General features: G+C 33.7%; 1 protein-coding gene across 4 annotated transcripts in view; it reads right to left on the bottom strand.

Moving 5' to 3' along the window:
* Nucleotides 1-396: 396 nt before the first annotated feature.
* The window catches only part of LOC143243218 (uncharacterized), a 33,189-nt gene continuing 12,961 nt past the window's right edge, over nt 397-20,624 (bottom strand). For 2 of the 4 annotated variants that reach the window (XM_076487053.1, XM_076487052.1), the window contains exons 4-5: nt 16,763-16,963; nt 7,599-7,773 (exon numbers count right to left, since the gene is read on the bottom strand). In XM_076487053.1, coding sequence (XP_076343168.1) covers nt 7,721-7,773; nt 16,763-16,963 — 254 coding nt within the window. In that variant the 3' untranslated portion in view covers nt 7,599-7,720. Of the gene's footprint in view, nt 536-7,598; nt 7,774-15,318; nt 15,576-16,762; nt 16,964-20,624 lie in introns of those variants that run through there. The other 2 variants (XR_013024207.1, XR_013024206.1) reach the window with 2 other exon arrangements.

Genomic DNA, 20,624 nt, shown 5'->3' with positions numbered 1-20,624 from the left:
AAACATAATAAAAAATTCTTGTTTACAACACAATAAAACCACAGATAATTTTAAACAGAGAACCAAACATCAACAAGATATTTTTATTAAACTATAATCAATACATAGTCACATGACTATATTGTTCTTTGCTTAGGTAAACCATTTATATCTGGTGGTAGAAAAACTTTCTCCAAACATTGTACATTTGTTAGTGTGTTAAACTTGTAATAAAGTTTTCTTTGGTACCCATTCTGAATTGTATAAGCTCACATTTGGTATCTTCTCATTTACAATAAATTATGTACCTTTCAGTTATAATTCAACACAAAAGTAACTTCACAATTTACAAAGAAAAAACAACAAAAACTCATAAATCTAGATATTTACTCCACTGTTACATGACAATCTAATTCTTGCTCTACCCAATCATAATCACCAAAATTTCTTTATCGCAGTTTATAAAGTTATATTTCATTATTAAATGATCAAACTGCTTAATGCAACACCATCACAAGATTTCAACAAAGGCCCATAGAATAACTTAAGGAAACACCTGAAATCAGAGAAGATAGGTTATAAAAGTCCAGGTATTCTTTAGAATGGGCAGAAAGACTCTAGTTGTTTTGTTTACAAGAAAAACTCTGAGGCTGTGCAGAAATAAAAGTATGAATTTTTTCTTTTAAATTTTATATTAATTTCACCAAATAAGTGTCAGATATTAACAAAATACCAAATGAAAACGTCTCCAAGTTACAATTGTTGAAGTATAGTTGGAATTAACATGTACAATAGTCTTTAGAATTTTGTCTCAAAACATGTTATCAAGTGAAGAAAAATATAAAAAACAGAGGAATCTCCGACTTCATACTCCAGGCACAATAACATACAATTAATTTTTTTTGTTTTATAAAGCTAAACTTTGTACATTAAAATGTATCATACACATTGTTTAACACTTAGAAACAACAAAAAATATTCATTTATTAGTTATCTGGTGCAATAATACTACAATACACCTTTTTTGACTTGTTACCCCAGATAATTCAGCTTATGTTCATAAGTGAGTTTGTGATAATTTTGGGCCTCAAGTGTTGTATCTGAACTACACAGTTACTTAAACACTTTGTAGTAAAAAAAAAAAGAAATGAATAATTATATCTAACTTTATTTATTAGGTGAACAAGTACTTAGCCAAAGTAAAAACCTAGTAGTTTTGGATGTTCTTCAAAACAGCTCAAATTTAAAGCTAAAGATAAAAATTAATCACATCAACTTATTTTAAAATATAACTTTACTTTACAAAGTATGAAAACCATGAAGGAATGAGTAAAACTAACAGTAAAAGTTATAATTTTCCTATACTGAAAATTTATTTCTGATAGATACTTCCCTCCACTCACAAGATAAGCTGTTATAATTCATTACTGACCCCTATTGTCCAAACATTTTCTTTAGACATGCCACAAGCCTTCTGTGCACAGTACAATCACTTGATGCACATGACTCCCTTTGTGAACCTCTATCAAACTATCACATCTAAGTTTGGAAGAAAACAGAAGCACCAGAAATATGTGGGAAGGAAAGGTGGAAAAATTATAACTTCCAATATGGCACTTCCCTCCACTCACAATATCAGCTAGAATTTCACATTGGTTAGAATGAGGGTCCAGTGTGAGCAAAGAACAGACACACCCACGAAAACACCCAAAGGATACTTCCACATATGAGAGAAACAAATCTGAAGAAAGAAACTACATCACTTCTGAAACAGGTATATTCTTTGCTCCCATGTGGAATGTGTAAGATAACAGGGTAGAAAATGAGATGAGCAAGTCCAAGAGGAAAAGAATGTGACAGAAAATCAATCTTAACCAGCAAAGATATTACTGTAACTTTGCCCTACAATGAGAAAAGTGGTAAACAATGATGCATACCTGGGTCTAGGGTGCAATAGACTGTACTCAGTAAATCAACTATATTTAAAAGATCCTTGCATGGAACTATCATCTGCATGAAAAAGAATAAGAATAACACTTTACGTATTACACACTACTCCACTTCTCAGGTTCCAGGTATGACACAATAACTATCTCTGAGCTATTGGTCCATTAACTTAACATCCAGCATCAAAAGGATATCTTTTGCATGCAATCAACATTCCCAATCATGAAACAGGATGGGACCATCTAAATGGCAATAACATCTCCATAAGAAGAGAGAATGAGGGGTAGCCAAGAACAGAACTGGAACAATCCCACAAACTACCACTGTGACCCACAATACAGGTGGAGAAAACTGAAGAAGAAAGAGAGACAATTCAAAACCCTGTGTGAGGACTTATGTTGATTGGTTCACTCTACACCCAAGAGTACAAACATCCACACGAAGATAGGATGAGGGCTTCCAGTCAAAGGGGTGGAATGCATACTGATATTATGATCTTTCCAAAATGGAGAATATTACATCATAAAAATCCACAAAACACTACCACTCTACACTGCACTAAATGGTTATAGTTATCTTTGTGTGAAACCCATTCAGAAGAGTGCCTCCATGATCAATTACCACATCGGCATGGGACTGGTAAGTGGTAAGGACTCCACTGCAAGAAAAGGGAGATGAGAATGCATCGGAGAGTCTGGAGGGGCATCATCACCTGTAACAGTGCAATGTGTGATCACCACACCCTATTTTGGAAAGCAGACTTTGCTGATTTATTCAGTCAAAATATGACAGGGATGTGCAGCTATCCCTTTGAAGTCCATGAGTGGTACGGTTCAGAATAGGAAAATTTATGAAGCAAAATTTCGAGGTTATTCACCTATAATTGATCTTGTGAAATACCCTATCTAAAAGCTAAGCATTGTGAAGCCATGAAAGATAAAATGCAAGTTAACATGGTTACACAAAGCAGATTTAGTTAAAGATTAGCTAGTTAGGATCCATGTGATAAAAAGTAGGTAAAGGCTCCTGAAAAATGAAAGTATGATTAATAACTTATCAGATACAGTTGCACCAAATTCTGAAGCACAACCAAGGTGTTATATGAAACTACAATAAAAAGGAAGCCACAATGTGATAGAGATAGTGAGAAATGAACATACAGGCAATGGTCTACATGCCAGATTGCAGAATCTCATCTACTGGACAAAGAAGAAGAGAAGCAAGGGAAAGAGTGAAGTGTCAGATTTGAAGAAAGGACAACTGGAAAAAAGGCTGGAAGGAAGAAGGTAGGGAAGAATAGGCCAATCAAACCACAAGGCAGATCCAAGTGGTAAGGATAAAAGGTGAAAGATCATGACAGAAGGAGGATTACAAGGGGACCAAGAGCCATGAACGTGTACCCCAGAATGGAGCAATATGGGTTATATAAGAACAAAGAATCCCGATTGGACACAGGACCCTATCCAGATCTGGTCTAGGGTAAAGACAGGAAACAGAAGAAGAAAAAAAACAGCCCTTCCAAGCTGCTGAGGTCTTTGGGAGAAAAGAACAATCCATATAAATGAGAAGATAGGTAGGGTGATAAAGCTTATGTGAAACAACTGCAAACAAATCCCACCTTTGATGTCCACTGGCTAAGGAAAGGAAACGTTTTACAGGAAAGATGAAACATAGAACATGAGAAAATGGTTCAAACAGAGGTAAATCAAGTGAATGTTGGAGCACATGAACAACCCAATAAGAATGGTACGATGCCAAGGAGGGAGACATAGCTAAAAGGAATGCATTAGCAGAGTAAAAACAGTGGAAGTAAAACCATTCTGCATTGAAAACAAGATATTAATTAAAAGCTGTCTGATATCCAAAAAGCAAAGAGACCAAAGACTTGTGATTGAAAAGCCAAATGAGAAATTTGCACCCCATACAAGCCATGTTAAGTTTGTCAGCACAAAATCCCCTAATAGAAGACCAACTGCAGAATATGTTTCTCATGTGTGGGTACACCTTTATGCAAGATGAACTAGCTAACAAGGAAAGTGAATCACCATGTGAAACCAGATAATCTCGATGATTAGTGGACTGATATCACCTGAAACTCAATACTTCCTAAACAGTATCAATATGTTACATCTCCAAAACAGGACAACATTCAAAACCCTGAGAGTAGTTGAGTATAAATGAACCAAACCAACATGGTATCATGACCTACAAAGTCCCAACAACAAAGAATACATTTAACAAATGCCAGAGTCAAGGACAAGATACAGGATAAATTGGATGAGAGAAGAACAGAGGCATTTCTAGAAACACCCAACAAAATTTCTGTGGAGAGCCTTAAAAGGAAGTGTGTACCTAAGAAAGATACCATAAGAAACAAGAAAAGATATCTAGCATGTGGAAGATATACATGTGATTTGGGAGCTGCCCCCCAAATAGGCAACAAGTAATCTTGCAACTGTTGATCTAAAACTAAACAGTCAATACAATGTAAGGAAAAGGTGAAATAATCAAAAGACCTTAGGGGGCAAAACATACCCATAACCTCATGTAACTGTGAGATCAACAGATAAACAATAATTGAAATACCAGGAAAGGGAAAAAAAAACATAGGCCAGGAAGACTGTTCATGTAATGTAGAAATATAAGGTGGAAAATTAAGAGGTGACAAGGATAAGACAATAAAAACCTTAGACATAAAATTCACGAAGACTGAATTTGACCAAGGAGACTTCCCAGGTTGAGAAGAAGCTGGTCAGCAAACTCTGTAGGTGGAAAAATACAATAAAAGATGTGTTAGACAGCACAGGCACAGCTGTTTCAGTAGAAGTCATGGCAGAATCTGGGGATAAACGTTGGACCACGGAATGTTCATTCTTTCAATGTATAGAAGCAAATAAATCTGTCATGGGGTTACCCACACCTGGGGCTCTGAGAAAAATATTAATTGCTGTTGTAACAAAAAAAGTGAGAAGGTTAACCTGAGAATGTACTGCACAGAAATGTTTAACTAAACTTGTGTTCAGAAATAAAGCTACTTAAATTAACTAATAAATCAAGTTGAAAAATAACTACTTTGTGAAAAAAAACAGTCAAATATGTAGCAATAAACAAAGGAGCACATTTGAACTCACAAACTGCCAAACAAGTAGTGATAGTCTGGTAGAGGTAGCATTAATACATTTAGAAAAAGATTAGTTCATTCTGGTTAAAATCATGAAATATCAAAACATATCTTTATTTCTTATAATAGGATTGATAGGAAAACAAAGTGATAGAAACTAAACTTTTTAATTAAAATTGAATAGTTATAATTATTTCTAGTCATATTTAGAAACAAATTACAGCATTATTAACAGGTTGTCTGTTTTCATTTTAAAAAAAATTGTTTATTTATACATTTGCATCACTTGCATTTTTTGTTTATTTTTGACATCAATAATATAAAAACATCCTTCCCACAAGAATAATTACTTCTAAGTGATGGAAAATCTATTCTGCAATAAGTCTATGTTATATAAACTGCAACTAGTATAAGAATTACTTGATGAAAACAAATATTTAAATACTGGAAATAGTCATGGCACTAAAACTTATTATAGCAACATTTAGCTGATGTTCTTTGTTCAATTGCCAAATATCAAAATAACATGGACTGGAAGATACTTTGTACATCCTTCAAACAGTTTAACTCTTATGTTCATACATCTTTAGAAATTCAATTAATACAAAACTATCAATTAAAACTTTAAAAAATTCAAGTTGTTATCTGGCAATAAAATGATAACTACTGTACTTTACCAAACCTGGCATATACCTTTAGGACCCTTCAGAAGAAAGTAAAATGTGCACACAGTTTTGTAAAATACTTTTAATTCACTGTAATATCAAAAGTAACTGTGTGTTCATTCACAAATACTGAAACGTAATATATGTTATTCATTGGTATCCTGGCAACATCCAATATTTGAATATGACAAGTACTATTTTCTTTTTATCATGAACATCTGATAAAATACTGCCTAGAATTTTGTTTCTTAGTATTTACTGTACTTTTTACTATCATCATACATTACTATCTTGTCATCAGTTCTGTACTTTTTTTCATCATACATCTATCTTGTCATCAGTTCTGTACTTTTACTATTATCATACATTACTATCTTGTCATCAGTTCTGTACTTTTACTATCATCATACATTACTATCTTGTCATCAGTTCTGTACTTTTACTATATCATCATACATTACTATCTTGTCATCAGTTCTGTACTTTTTTACTATCATCATACATTACTATCTTGTCATCAGTTCTGTACTTTTTTACTATCATCATACATTACTATCTTGTCATCAGTTCTGTACTTTTACTATCATTTTACTATCATCATACATTACTATCTTGTCATCAGTTCTGTACTTCTTTTACTATCATCATACATTACTATCTTGTCATCAGTTCTGTACTTTTACTATCATCATACATTACTATCTTGTCATCAGTTCTGTACTTTTCTATCATCATACATTACTTCATCAGTTCTGTACTTTTACTATCATCATACATTACTATCTTGTCATCAGTTCTGTACTTTTACTATCTTATCATCAGTTCACTTTTACTATCTCATACATTATCATCAGTTCTATCATCATGTATCTTGTCATCAGTTCTGTACTTTTTACTATCATCATACATTACTATCTTGTCATCAGTTCTGTACTTTTACTATCATCATACATTACTATCTTGTAGTTCTGTAGTTCTGTACTTTTACTATCATCATACATTACTATCTTGTCATCAGTTCTGTACTTTTTACTATCATCATACATTACTATCTTGTCATCAGTTCTGTACTTTTTACTATCATCATACATTACTATCTTGTCATCAGTTCTGTACTTTTACTATCATCATTACTATCTTGTCATCAGTTCTTGTATCATCAGTTTTTTACTATCATCATACATTACTATCTTGTCATCAGTTCTGTACTTTTTTACTATCATCATACATTACTATCTTGTCATCAGTTCTGTACTTTTACTATCATCATACATTACTATTATCTCTGTTCTCATCATTACTATCTGTCATCAGTTCTGTACTTTTACTATCATCATACATTACTATCTTATCATCAGTTCTGTACATTACTATCTTGTCATCAGTTCTTGTACATTTTACTATCATCATACATTACTATCTTGTCATCAGTTCTGTACTTTTTACTATCATCATACATTACTATCTTGTCATCAGTTCTGTACTTTTTACTATCATCATACATTACTATCTTGTCATCAGTTCTGTACTTTTTACTATCATCATACATTACTATCTTGTCATCAGTTCTGTACTTTTTTTTTCTGTACTTACTCAAATTTTTCAAGTTCAAGTTTTCTCACTATTATTTATTTTAAAATATATTAACATCTAGTCATTAGTCCTGTGAAAATTCATATTGTTTGTTTCTCAGTGTGTATTATAGACTGTTAACTATTAAAATATATATTACTATCTTGAAATTAGTTCTGTGCATTTATTACAGTAACATTTAAAAAGCTATGTATAAATACAATAAAACTGTTCAGTTCGTAAAACTGAAGTACCATAAAATCAAAATATAGTTAAAGTAGCACTAATGTACCTAGAACTTACCAAGGCAGTACCTACCTACAGTTAACTGAATAAATGACTGGCACAAATGACTAAATGAAACAAGATCTCCAAGTTTTACTGTTCCTAAAATTGAAGCTAATAGTTGAACACAGTTATTATGAAGTTCTCTCAGTTATGGGAAAGTTAATAAGCATATCAATTGAGAAAGTAACCACTGCGTGAAGCCTGAAAGAAAAAAAAAAATTACTGAATGCAAATTCAAATCTTAAAGCTTTGTCAGGTTTAAATATACATGTGTTACATTGAAGAATAAGGTAAAGTTTACAGAGTACTGATAACAGGATATATTTTGAAATTATAGGTTATAAATTATTTAGAAACAATACTTTTTTAAACTAGGAATAAGGTGGTTCTTTATAGAAAGAATGAACTGTAGCCTGTTTTCATTCAAAACAGAAATGGAAGAGATGCAGTTGTTCAGGATGGTTTTTCTTTATCAAACCAACCACTAATGTGAGTACATAAAATAACTTTAATACACGGTGATATTACGAGTTCTTATCTGACATTATTTTGGATGACAAGGACATTTAGAATACTATGAGGTGGTTATGCTTTTCAGTGTTTCTTCTCTGTTTTCACAACAAATTATATTAACAATATTCCAAATTATGAAATTATAAGGGAAATAGTGAAACTGATTTGAGTCATGAAGATGTTATTTCCATTATGATAAATAAAAAACATGAGAGATTAAAAACAAATAATACATCAGAACCAGCTAAGATTCCCCACAGTTTAAAAGAAGGTAAAAGATCACATATGCAAGCACTGCTCTTTAACTTTTGATAGTTCAACAGACAGTGGAATGGAAGTTTGCCAACTTGACACCTATTCTTAAATAAACTGTAAATAGTTACTAAAGAAATTATAGGCTAGTTGGACTTATTTGTGTAGTAGGATAAATTCTAGAGAAGGAAATCACTCACTTAACAAACTGACATCATATGCAAAAGCAGACATCAATTTTCAAAGGTACTTTTGCCTTATTATATTTATTTTTTTGGGAGAGGGTTACTTGTTATTAAGACAATGGAAAAGAGTGGATTTAATGCAACTATGTTTACCATAAAGCTTTTGTTAATGTACTCCATCCCTGTAGCTAGGCAATTGGGAAAAGAAAGCTCTCTGTGCAAGGTGGTGGCAGATGAACCCATAGCTTTGCATTTTTTCTTATCTAACTACCCCTTGAGACTGAAGAGAATGATCCTGAATAAGGAAACTATAGAATCCAGTGAATCATTCTTCATGATTCAGTGGTCACATAAGGGCCATTGAAGGTATGTCTTATGACCTTGTCCCAAAGGCATGAGGGATTTGAGTGAGGCCCACAATGCCAAAAGAGAAAGAACCATCAGTACCATAAGACAGGAAGGGTGAGCAAGAATCAAACTTCCTGTTTCACAGGCTGAGCACAACTAAGATATGTGATGAAAAATATTCAGAGTGACAACACATGGAGTTAAAGCAAGAAGAGATGCCTCTCATCCAATAATAAAGCCTTAGATGTTTCTAAAAGTTGTGAACTTGGACATCCACAATCCTTGTAAAAAAAATGCCAATTCAGAGTTAGAAATGAGTCACTTTCAAACCTTGGATAATCCAAGAAATGATATAGATCAGAAAGATTAATGAATGTACAACAGTTCCCGTTTTCTTCAGCTGAATAAATTGACAGGAATGAAACCCCAGAAGAACTGGTACAACCCCTCTCTCTACCCCTAGATCAACCAAACTCTGACAGCCCTAAAATGAAGTTCTGAAATTTGAGGATAAGCAGGAGACAGAAACACTAGTTTGTGTGCATCTTGCTGGTGAAGATATGAATTGAATGACTAATTCTGACTCGAGGACATATAGTGCCCATAGATCAATGGTAAGGCTCACCATATATCTAAACATTCTCAGAGAAAACCCAACAGACCCCAAAGTCATACAACAGTCACTAAATCTGCTGGCAGCATTCCAAACAAGCAGCAGAATCCTTGGATACAGACAGAGCTACTCTGGGCACCAGTGGACCAAGGGGCTGATGATGGGATCCTTAAATAGGGATGGAGATATGATCCCTTGCAGGACCAAGGAATAGTAAGATGCCTACAATAACATGGGTAGATGTAGAAGTAGACAACTGAACCACTGTGCATGCTAAAAATTGTCCATCTGCGAACATGGTGATCCTGACAATCTTTCTAACAACGTTTAGAGGAGTAGTAAATAATTTGAGATTATATTTCAGACAAGAGAAATCCTATAGAGTTGTAATATAATCAAGTTAACTACAGACTCCAATCCAGAACTCCACATTTCCAAGCTCAGAAGTTTTTTTTGTTTTGTTTTTTTCAGTTAGAATATGCTTCTACCTGGCAGTTTGTAGACTAATTCAAGTAGTTCAGATAACCATGGTGAACAAGGTATAGATGTTCCTTCATATAATTGAGGATTAAACCTCTCTATATGAACCATAATGTCAGTGTAAAAAAAAAAAAAAAAAAAAGCATTTGCCGCCAGACCTTTTAGCATCTAGTAAAATGCAGACTCAAAACATAAAACACTCAATATATCAACTAAAGAAAAGTAGTCAGAAGCAGCTTATCCCAAAGTGGCCTCCTGAGAAGTCAACAGAATAAATGAAAGGAAGAACATTCAAAATATTTCCAATGACTGCAGTACAGAGAAATCTATTATTACACACTCTGTTAAGAAAAATTGATAACATTATCTGAATGAGATGCTTATGTACAATACTAGAATACAATGCATATTGATGCAGGTGGAAAGTGTCACAAGACACAATTTGCCAAGAACAACTAAGTAGGGTATAAAAGACAAGAGCAAATGAGAAAAATCAGACCAAAGCTAAGATGGGCAAAAGAAGAAACCATGGCAGTTGATTAATAACTGTAATCTGAGAGTAGATAACTATGTTTTGGAAAATATGTTTCTTACAGTTTTAATAATTTAGACACTTTCTCAGTGTGTCGGTCCTTTAAACAACGTATCCCAGCACATGATGTCATTTAATCTACTTGAGTATACATGTATAAATACTACATTTTGACCAATAAATACAAAGTAGGTAGGTATTTCATGTTTATTGGCATGAAGCTACTAGGCTATCTGTGCCAAACAAGATGTAGAATACTACAGTGGTATATGGAAATTAAGGTAAAAATACAAAAAATGTGTAAAATTAAGACCTGCCAGGAAGACTGAAGCATGAAGTTCAAACTTGCTGTCAGTCACCTGAAGTTGGCCTTTCCAGTCCTGGGTTCAGGTCAAAATAAAATTAAAATGTGTAAAAGATATCATGCTAAAACAGTATATAGTCCAAGAAAAACCTCAAATTAAGTTAAAATGCCAATGGTTCTTAAAAATGTAGAAACATGAGTGAGGCAGTCAGTATCAAATATGACATTGGCTAATGTCAAGGGCAAACCTACCTTAAAAATATGTTGGAAATGGCATCATCGTTCTTGGTTGTAACAACGGCATGATGATAAAATATGTATGTCTGTGACCTGAGTGCCACACAGACCACACATTGGTGCATCAGTACCAGATAAAAGGAAGTGGTAAGTTATAAAACTGTGACCTATGCATAGCCTAGTGAAAACAACTTCCTCCCTTCGATCTTTACAGAAACAGGATGGCCAAAGAGCTAAAAAAAGACTTGATTTCAAAAGCTTATTATTTCATTGCTCACTCCAGGTTGACTGACAATTGGTGTACAGTTGGGTTTTGATAACTGGACCATAGTCCACGTATGGAACAGGTATGGTGGTGACAGAGCCAAAGCAGATGGACTTTGCCACTGTCAGCTAGCTCATTCCCATGAATACCAACATGAGCTGGTATCCAAAAAAACTGCACAGAGATAGATAATAGGGAGAGATGGGCTAGTTTGTTTTGCATATTGATAAGAATAGGATAGTAACTAACATGGAATGATGTCAGGGCCAATAGACAGCTGAATGGTTGCTTGGTTGATTTAGTGTTTTATGGCACAAAGCAGAGAGGCTACCTGCACCAAATGTCCAGTAAAAAGGTAAAAGTAACTTCAGTAAAATTCATAAAAGGAAATTAAGGTAAAACAAAACAAAGTTAAAAAATAAATAAATAAATAGCATAAAACCAATGTTTAGATCTAATCTGCAACATCAAGAGAAAAACTACAGTAATTCAAATTGTAATGGACTCGCCAGGAAGACTAACAGGTAACTACAAAAACCACCATCAGTCACCTGAAGTTGACCTTTCCAGTCTTGGTTTCGAGTTACTTAATGTTATGGTCAGTTTCTAATTTCAAATTTAACTAAATGAACTGTGATCTTTAAAAGGGAGACACATTAAAAAGGTGTAAAGTACAAATTAAAAAACTTAAATGACATTAAAAAGATAAATAGCCTTTAAAAAACTAAAAACTTTACCAAGGTGGACAGTGTTACCATTACCAATAACACTGTCTAATGTTACTAACAAACCTTGGGACAGAACATGCTTAAAATAGTGCCGTTGTTGTATATCATAATGATGACAAGAAAGTAAAAAGTGGCTTATTGTGATCTGAGTTTTACACAAACTACACATTGGTCAATCAGTTCCAGATAAAAGAAATCAATGAGTTAAAAAATTGTGACCAATGCGTAGTCTAGTTAGAACAACTTCCTCCTTCCTATCCTTATGGTAACAAGATGGCCAAAGTCCAATATGGAGTTTTATTTGGAAAAGCTTGTTTTTGCATTGCTCACTCCAAGTCAACTGCCAACTGGCATGGAGCCAAACCTTGAATACAGGACCCTAGTCCATGTATAAAATAGGTACAGTGGTGTGAGTGCCAGAGCAGATAGACTTAGCTGCAGTGTCGGTAAGCTCGTTCCTGCAAATAACATCATGGCCCGGCATCCAAAAAAACTGGATAGAAGTAGATGTTAAAGAGAAATGGGCCAGTCGGTTTTGAATATTGGTAACAACAGGGTGTGAACCAATGTGAAGCAATTCCATGGCCAGCAGAGAACTAAGTGAATCAGTATGAATCATGCAGTTCGAGTACTGCTTAGCTTCTATGTGATCCAGGGCAAGAGAAATGGCATACAGTTCAGCAGTGAACATAGAAGTTGTAGAGGGGATTCTGTGCGTAACCACCAAACCACAACAAACCATGGCAGAGTCCACACAGTCATCTGATTTCGAACTATCTGTATAAATAGGAATGGAAAGATGGTTCAAAAGGTGTTGAGCAAATAGCAGAGAGTATTTCCAATCAGGTTTGTCTACTTTTCTCAGATGACTTTAAGATAGTTCACAATTGGGGACTGCAAGAAGCCATGGTGGGATGGACTGACCAGCAGATACAGCAATGTTATCCAAGGACAGACCCAATTTATCCAACTGCACCTTGATACGAAGACCAAAAAGAGCAATGGCAGACTGTTTGGTCTGAAAAAGTATGGCCCATCAAGGAATGAAAACACAACCCCAGGTGGGATGCTTTGGTAAGGAATGAAGTTTCAAAGCATACAGTAAAGACAACTGCAAATGGCAGAGGTGCAGAAAAGGTTCATGAGACTATGTATAAGCTCTGAACTGGGGAAGTGCAGAAAGCCCCAGTGCAGAGCTGAAGTCCTTGATGATGAATAGAGTCTAGCACCATTAAGGCTGATGGTCTGGTAGAGCCATAGACCAGTGATCCCTGGTTGAGTTTCGATCGAATAAGAGCACGATATATCTTTAGCATAGAATGTCAATCCGCTTCCCTAGTGGTGGTAGGGAGGACACAGAGGATGTTCAGTGCTCTTGTACATTTGACCCATAGCTGCTTGATGTGTGGTATAAAAGTCAGCTTACGGTCAAAGATAAGCCCCGAGAACTTAGTCTCAGAGACCACAGGCAGCACAACTTCACCTATATGGAGTTGAGGATCAGGGTGAATATCCCATTGACAGCAAAAGTGCATGCAAACAGTTTTGGGAGAGAGAGAAGGTAAAGTCCTTTGCTGTGGTCCACTTCAGTGAACAATTGAGGGCATTCTGCAGCTGCTGCTCAATATATCTCATGTTCTGAGTGAATCAGTATAGATTGTACAATTCATGTATTGTATAGTTTCAATATGATTCAGGGCAAGAGAAATGGCATATAATTCAGCAGTGAACACAGAAACTGTAGAGGGGATTCTGTGTGCTACAACTGAACTCAATTAAGGCATCAAAGTCTGAGGGATGATAATGTATTCCAGGAGTAAGGTACAGAAAGCAAACAGTGATAATATGACCTAAGGAGATATGGATGGCTACAGCCTACAAGGGCGTCTTCAAAAACAAGGACTGGGTGAACACATGTTGATCAACCAGCAGTGCTACTTCATGTCCTTGTCCTACATATGACCTGTTATTTTGGTATAAGGAGTATTGTCAAATTGTGACTGTATTAGTAGGTTTTAAAAATGTTTCCTGTAAAGAAAGACATTTGGGATAATAAAAGTCAGTCAAATCCTTGATGTCATTCTCATTTGGTGGAAAACCTCAACAGTTCCATTGGATTAGCGTGGCCATTTTTATTTATTTTGGAGGAGAATATGGCACAGAGACCTTCTGCTTGCTACCATGCTTTTTTCTTTACTGGGTGTTGGTCGGTCACCCTCTAATGATCCTGCTCTGGATCGAGTAGGCAGGTCAGAGTTTGTAGACACAAGTTCCAGTGATTGAGGACATGAACAAATGGGTTTTTTAATTTATGGGGTGTCAAGAGAGGAAAACCAAATGGAAACACCTGGACTTGAACAAGGTGAAGTTTGGCAATGACTGGAAGATGTGGAATGGACAGATATAGAAGTAGATACTAATTCATTAACTTTGTTGATTTTGTTGGGTACTAGATTAAGGTGTGCTATTAAGGATTCTGTAGGAGACATGGAAAAGTCTGTCTGGACTCCTGCTGTAGTAGTGGAATGGACTGCAGCAACATAAGTCCAAGATGGAATTGTGAAGAGTAATTTCTAAGCCTCTGGATAAGTAATATTGTTAACTGCCTTCAGACGTTGTATTTCTTTCTCTTCCACCCATTTATGTCAAGAAGTGAAATTGTCCTAAATGTTAATATTAGAACATCTGTCGGCTCCATAATCCTGTATGTATGAGTAAAAATTCGATGAGCAGCTGTAACACCTTGGCTGGTGAAACCTGAGAGGATCTCAGACTCTGGAATGGTCTTTAAATCCCTCTCAACTATAACTCCTCTGGAAGAATTCAAAGTAGAATGATGAGTCACCTCAATGGGTATATCTCCAAAGGTCTTCGATTTCAAGGAGTTTGAAATGTTGTCATGAAGCTGTTTCCACTAAAATGTCCCCAAACCATAAATTTTTTACTGATTTAAGAGAGTCAGCAAGTCCCTCTAAACCCTTCTGAATAAAAAATGGAGACATCTGTCCTAAGGGCTTTCCAGTAGAAGAATGTATAAATAAAAATTGCAGGACAGATCCAAGTTGTGAGTTTGACCATACAGATCATCAATATGTGGTCGTTTTCCAGTAGTTGGATTTTTCTCTATGCTGTCATGCATGTTCATTTTTTTTATTTGAGGGGTATCCATAATAAAAAAAGAATATTTAGGTGCCCACTGACCCCACCCACCATGGGGCCCTATGAGGGGATGCACTACAGTGCCATGTAAGGTCACTGCAGTGACACCAGGGTTTCATGAGCACTATACCTGAACATCAGTATCAGACATAATATCCACTACACTCATGGAGGATGTCCTACATTGGCACTCAGTTGACCCTGGCCCAAACAGACTAGCCAATTGATCTTGGGGGGCCACTTCAAGACTGCCCATCTACAGGAATTCAAGGCCAAAATGGTGTGTTGGAGTTTGACATCTCAACCAGCAGGATCCTCTCCTCCCCTTCGTGGGTCACCACACACGACAAACACGCAGGTGGATGTTTAGATCCCAGAAGAGGTAAACTGAAAGTACAGAACCTTTTCTAAGAGGTCCCTCACCATGCACAGGAATCCACACTGAGGGGCATAAATACCAAGTCATGTGTAATAGCCTAGTAAATAGTTATGTTACGTGGTGGTTGTTATTGTATTGTAAATCATAAACTGACCAAAGAAATAAAATTTATATTTCAAATAGGACCCATCACTATTATAAGTGTGATAAAATATTTGTTTCAAATGAGTGTGATTTTTATGAGATATAAATCTTTACTAATGCAAGGTCATAGGTAGATTCTATAGAAATGTTAATAGAAGGTATTTTATTCTATTTAACAAATAAAACTTCTCTCTCCCTTCTTTTACTACTTTATGAAATGGTGTTTAAAAGAAATAAACTCCATCATTATCTGTACCTTCACCTAATCCACTTTGTACAAAGCTTCTGGTCAAAGCTTGTCTCAAGTTACAACAGAATGAGTTCTTATATACAAAACATAAACTGCAAAAAGAATTACTTTAATAAAATAAATAATAATGCAGAGCAGCCCACACACATTTTCTATCTCATACAAAACTACTAAAAACTTCTATTATTTTAAGGAACTAACCCTGCAAAGCTTCAAGATGTCCATAATGCAGCAGTGAAGTTTTAAAACTTTACATATAAAGAAAGGAAGCTTTATTAGAAATCAATGGCAAAAAAAGACAATTTTGCATTTTTGTGCAATGAACTTGAAAAATACAGTTTTTCAACTATTTCAGTTAATAACTAAAAACAAGTAACAAAGTTTACTGGTTTGTTACTTATATTCTGACAAACTGTGTTAGTGAATGCAGGAATTTTAACAAATATAATTAAACATCACAAATTTGATGGAGGAGGTCAATACAAAACTAATGGTAAGTAATATGGAATTATTTTCAGTTATTCTATCCAGACAAATAAACTTGAAACCATATTATGTCATTTAAAATTTTATTTTGTATGAAATTTTGGATTAATTATCACAGAAATTTCAAAACATGAGATTAATTTATCCTTGTAAAAACATAAGATATTCAGAGATGGATACGATTAATACTGAAAATATCAGGATATATATACAGGAGACTAACTGCAATGAAACCATTAAGTTACTTCAATATATTCAATCAAAGAATAATTTCTAAAGCATATCTTAAGAGTGCTTTCCAAGTGAACAACCTACCTAAAGCTAGAATACTTTGATTATCACTAGAAAGAGCTGTCACATTCAGGTTTATATCTCCAACATCAGTTTCCATACAATCCTGGTATTTATTTCTCAGTCTTTCCATGACAAAAATGTGAGGAAATTCTTCTCTACAATTATCAACACATGTTAAAAGAGTTGGAGACACTGGAGCTTGCTTTTCCAGATCTTCGGCAACTGTAAATTAAAATATACAACTGATCCACAGAGATACAAAAAAATTAACATATTTGTTTACCAAAGTTTTTTCTGCTTCACCCACACAGAGTGTATTCTGACAAAGCAATCTTAACAGGTTTAGAACTTCCAAGCTGTAAAAGTTGAAAAATTACACAAACATGTAATAAGTTCTTCATATTATGTGCTTCTTAATTGAAATTTATAGTTTATTATGACACTGGAGGTGTAAAAATAGTTAAAATACTTCTGATAAAAATAACTTCAAACATTTTAATAGAATGACTGAAAACAAATTAATTTAAAATGTGCCCTTCAGAACTGAAGTAATATAGGCAGTTGTCATAAAATTTATCCTGATGGAAATCACAATAAAAAAAAATCTAATATATAACTAAACTGTCAATGAGCTACTATTTCTAACAGTTTTAAATCTCACTTTTTATGTAGTAAGAATAATAAAATTTTGAGAAGGTACTATTTTTTCAAGATGTATGAAGAAATAACATTCAACAAAACAACTTACAAAGGAACTTATAAAGTTAACATAATTTGAAAATAGTCTTTAAATAAATACTTCTGCAAAAACATTTTAACTAGTCTCCTGATGAACTACAAAGTTACTGACCTATTTATGTTTCTTGACCTTTTCTCATAATCCTCTACTGATTAACAAGTGAAATTCAATATTACTGTTTCCAATAATTACCATGTTTTATTATTCCACCAATCAATTAATAGAAATTTCAATTATATCAGTTATCAGGAAAATAATAATCTAATTAAAATTATTGTTTCCAGTTATTTTACCTATTCAAGTAATCAAAATATTGTCACAAAATCTGGCTCTCAGATCCCACAACAAAACATTTTTTTCTGTTCCACTACTGCCAAAAATGTTTTAAATGTAACTGATTAATGAAGCTCTCGATTGATTAATTATCAAATACAAGTAATCACTCAGCTCTAGTGTGAAAGCATGTATGAGAGAATTGAGATCCAGGAAAGAATAGTATGACAGATATTTCCTGTGTACAAGGGATGTGGTACAAATCTTTCACACAGGAGGAGGCTCTGATAGAGGTAAGAATTTATCTGAATTTCAATTTGTATTAAAAATTTAAACATATATATATAAGAAATGCCCTCTATCATAACTTTTAAGCTAGAACTCTCGTATCACCTGATGTGAGAAAGCAGAAAATGGAAAATATCAAATGACATGTAATAAGACTATTGAAATACATCAGTGTTAAGTGATCATAAAGAATACAACAACAAGCACTGGAAGTATGGTGGATTTCACTGAAGTCCTCTGAACTCAATAGTTGGTCCCTAAACAATGTACTAGGTTGCATAAAATGCAAAACACCTACAAGTAAGTTTCTTCGAGAGCTGCATCTATGTTGAAGACGAAAACTGTACAAAATATTTATGATGTACTCTCAGGGGGCACCATCTTACAAGATAAAAAGATTTTCAAAAGACATTCAAAACTGAGAGTTCAACTGATTGCAATACATCTATACATTTCCTACTGTTCTTGAAAACAAAAAACTGTCGTAATCTGAAGTGTTAAGTATCAATATTTTAATCATAATCTTTCATTATTTAGATTTGATTGGCCCTGAAACTCAGCTAAAAGACTGACTTGAACATACATCTTACATTTGTTCCTACACACCTATATCAAAACTAACTTGTAACTGATCTCAAAATTGTCATACTATCCAAAAGCCTAGTTTTAAATTGTGTATTACACATTTCAAATGTTTTGTATCTAACGTCAGAGTTTGAAAAACATAATTAGATTTATGAATATACTTTAAAATCTTGACAGATCCAATCAAAGTAATTAATAATAGCCAAATTATGATGCATATGAATTCATACCACTGAAACTAAATGCTAAAACAACCTAATAAAATAGGCATAATAAAATCCTTTTTTACAATTTTAGAAGCTTTAAATCAACACACAAGTGGCTGTAATTGTGAATATACAACATGTTTCTAAATACAAAAGTACACTGTTAAGTCTAGGATGGTTTTATAACCATAACTTTTTTATTTTAAAGTTTAGTAAAACCTCTAAATGTTATAAGCACTATTATTCTAAACTTAAAGTTGATTCTGTTCACTAAGAAGAAAGAAAAAGTAGAAATGAAAAACAAAATAGTAAATGAATAGTTAAGTCTGATTACATCAGTTGTGGTAAAAGCTGTCACATGTCAAAAGCAACATACATACTTGAATTTGTTTCAGGGTAAAAAAGTATCAAGACAACTATTAATCAGCTTCTAAGTATCTTGTACATTCTTCTTTAACAAATATATTAAAAATGTGGAAAAATATATATAGTTCAAGTGGGTTGGATGATATGAACTTTACATAATTGTGACAACTTTATGTACTAAGTAATCACTTCATAAAGGTCTCCATAAACATATACACATACATTTGAGAAACTATTTATCTACAACTGCAAAACAAATGTGAATTGCAGGCAATTGCTTATCCCTATAAATGTCGTATCAGGATCATTCTTGAAGAAAAATCTTCAGGAAACAAGAATAAAAATCTTTCTGATATGACATTCAACACTGCATGGTAGTAGGTGCTGACTTATAAGAATCATCACACTCAGAAACCATTTTCTTTGGGTTTCCACAGACACCTATCACCTGAGATTATGAAAATTTGTAAAAAAAAAAAAATTTCCACCACTGGCTGAAAGATAAGACAAACAAACAAGCAGGTAAATTAATACAGACTGTATACAACTGTCAAGTTCTTCAACAAAAGCTAAAATTTCATTATGTCCAACTATACCATGCAAAAGGCATTACAACAAACAGTTACCCATCGAAAACTGTTTATACAAATAAAAAAATACAAAAACTTTATGCTTAAAACACAATTCTGGACGAGAAATGACTTGAAACAGATGACACAGTCTGATGTGCAACATTTTATCTGTCTTATATTAATGTTAGAATAAAATTATGAAACACATAAAGAGAGATAATTGCCTTAGATGTGTTTTTCTGACAGTACATATACTAGAAGTGGTGTAATTGTGTGGAAAATTGCAATGGCAGTGAAACTTTTCAACTTCTTGTGACAGCCAGAGTGTACCTGAACATTTCCACTTTGTAATGCTGAATCTCCATACTCATGAACAAAAAAGCTCTTTGAAGACAATTTAACAATTCAATCTATTTTTATTGTTTGAAATTTATTTAAAAAAGAATGAGTTAAAACTTCTTTCTTCCTTGACTAGACAAATTACCAGATCTCACAACAATGATCATTACATTTACTACCACAATTCTGTACTGACATCAATGAAGCAATATTTTATATTAAACTCCTACATGAATTAATTAAATTGAACAACTTTATAATATCTTATGCAAAATACCATGTGTCTAATCAAGAACATTAAATTCACATTCGTGAAATTTTTCCTCCAAATACAGCTGGCTTTTAAGACAAATCAGTAATGTTGGTGTGTCAATATTGTTTCTATTTACATGGAATTATTCTACAACTACCAATTGAAGTACTTAATTATAAAAAATGTTACTTTGTACAATAAAATTCCATTTTAAACACATAATATTATATATTAATATATGTATGGTTATTTTAAAGTCTTA

This window comes from Tachypleus tridentatus, unplaced genomic scaffold (genome assembly GCF_004210375.1).
Source record: "Tachypleus tridentatus isolate NWPU-2018 unplaced genomic scaffold, ASM421037v1 Hic_cluster_2, whole genome shotgun sequence".
Taxonomy (NCBI): Eukaryota; Metazoa; Arthropoda; class Merostomata; order Xiphosura; family Limulidae; genus Tachypleus; species Tachypleus tridentatus.
This window is presented reverse-complemented; position numbering and strand designations above follow the sequence as displayed.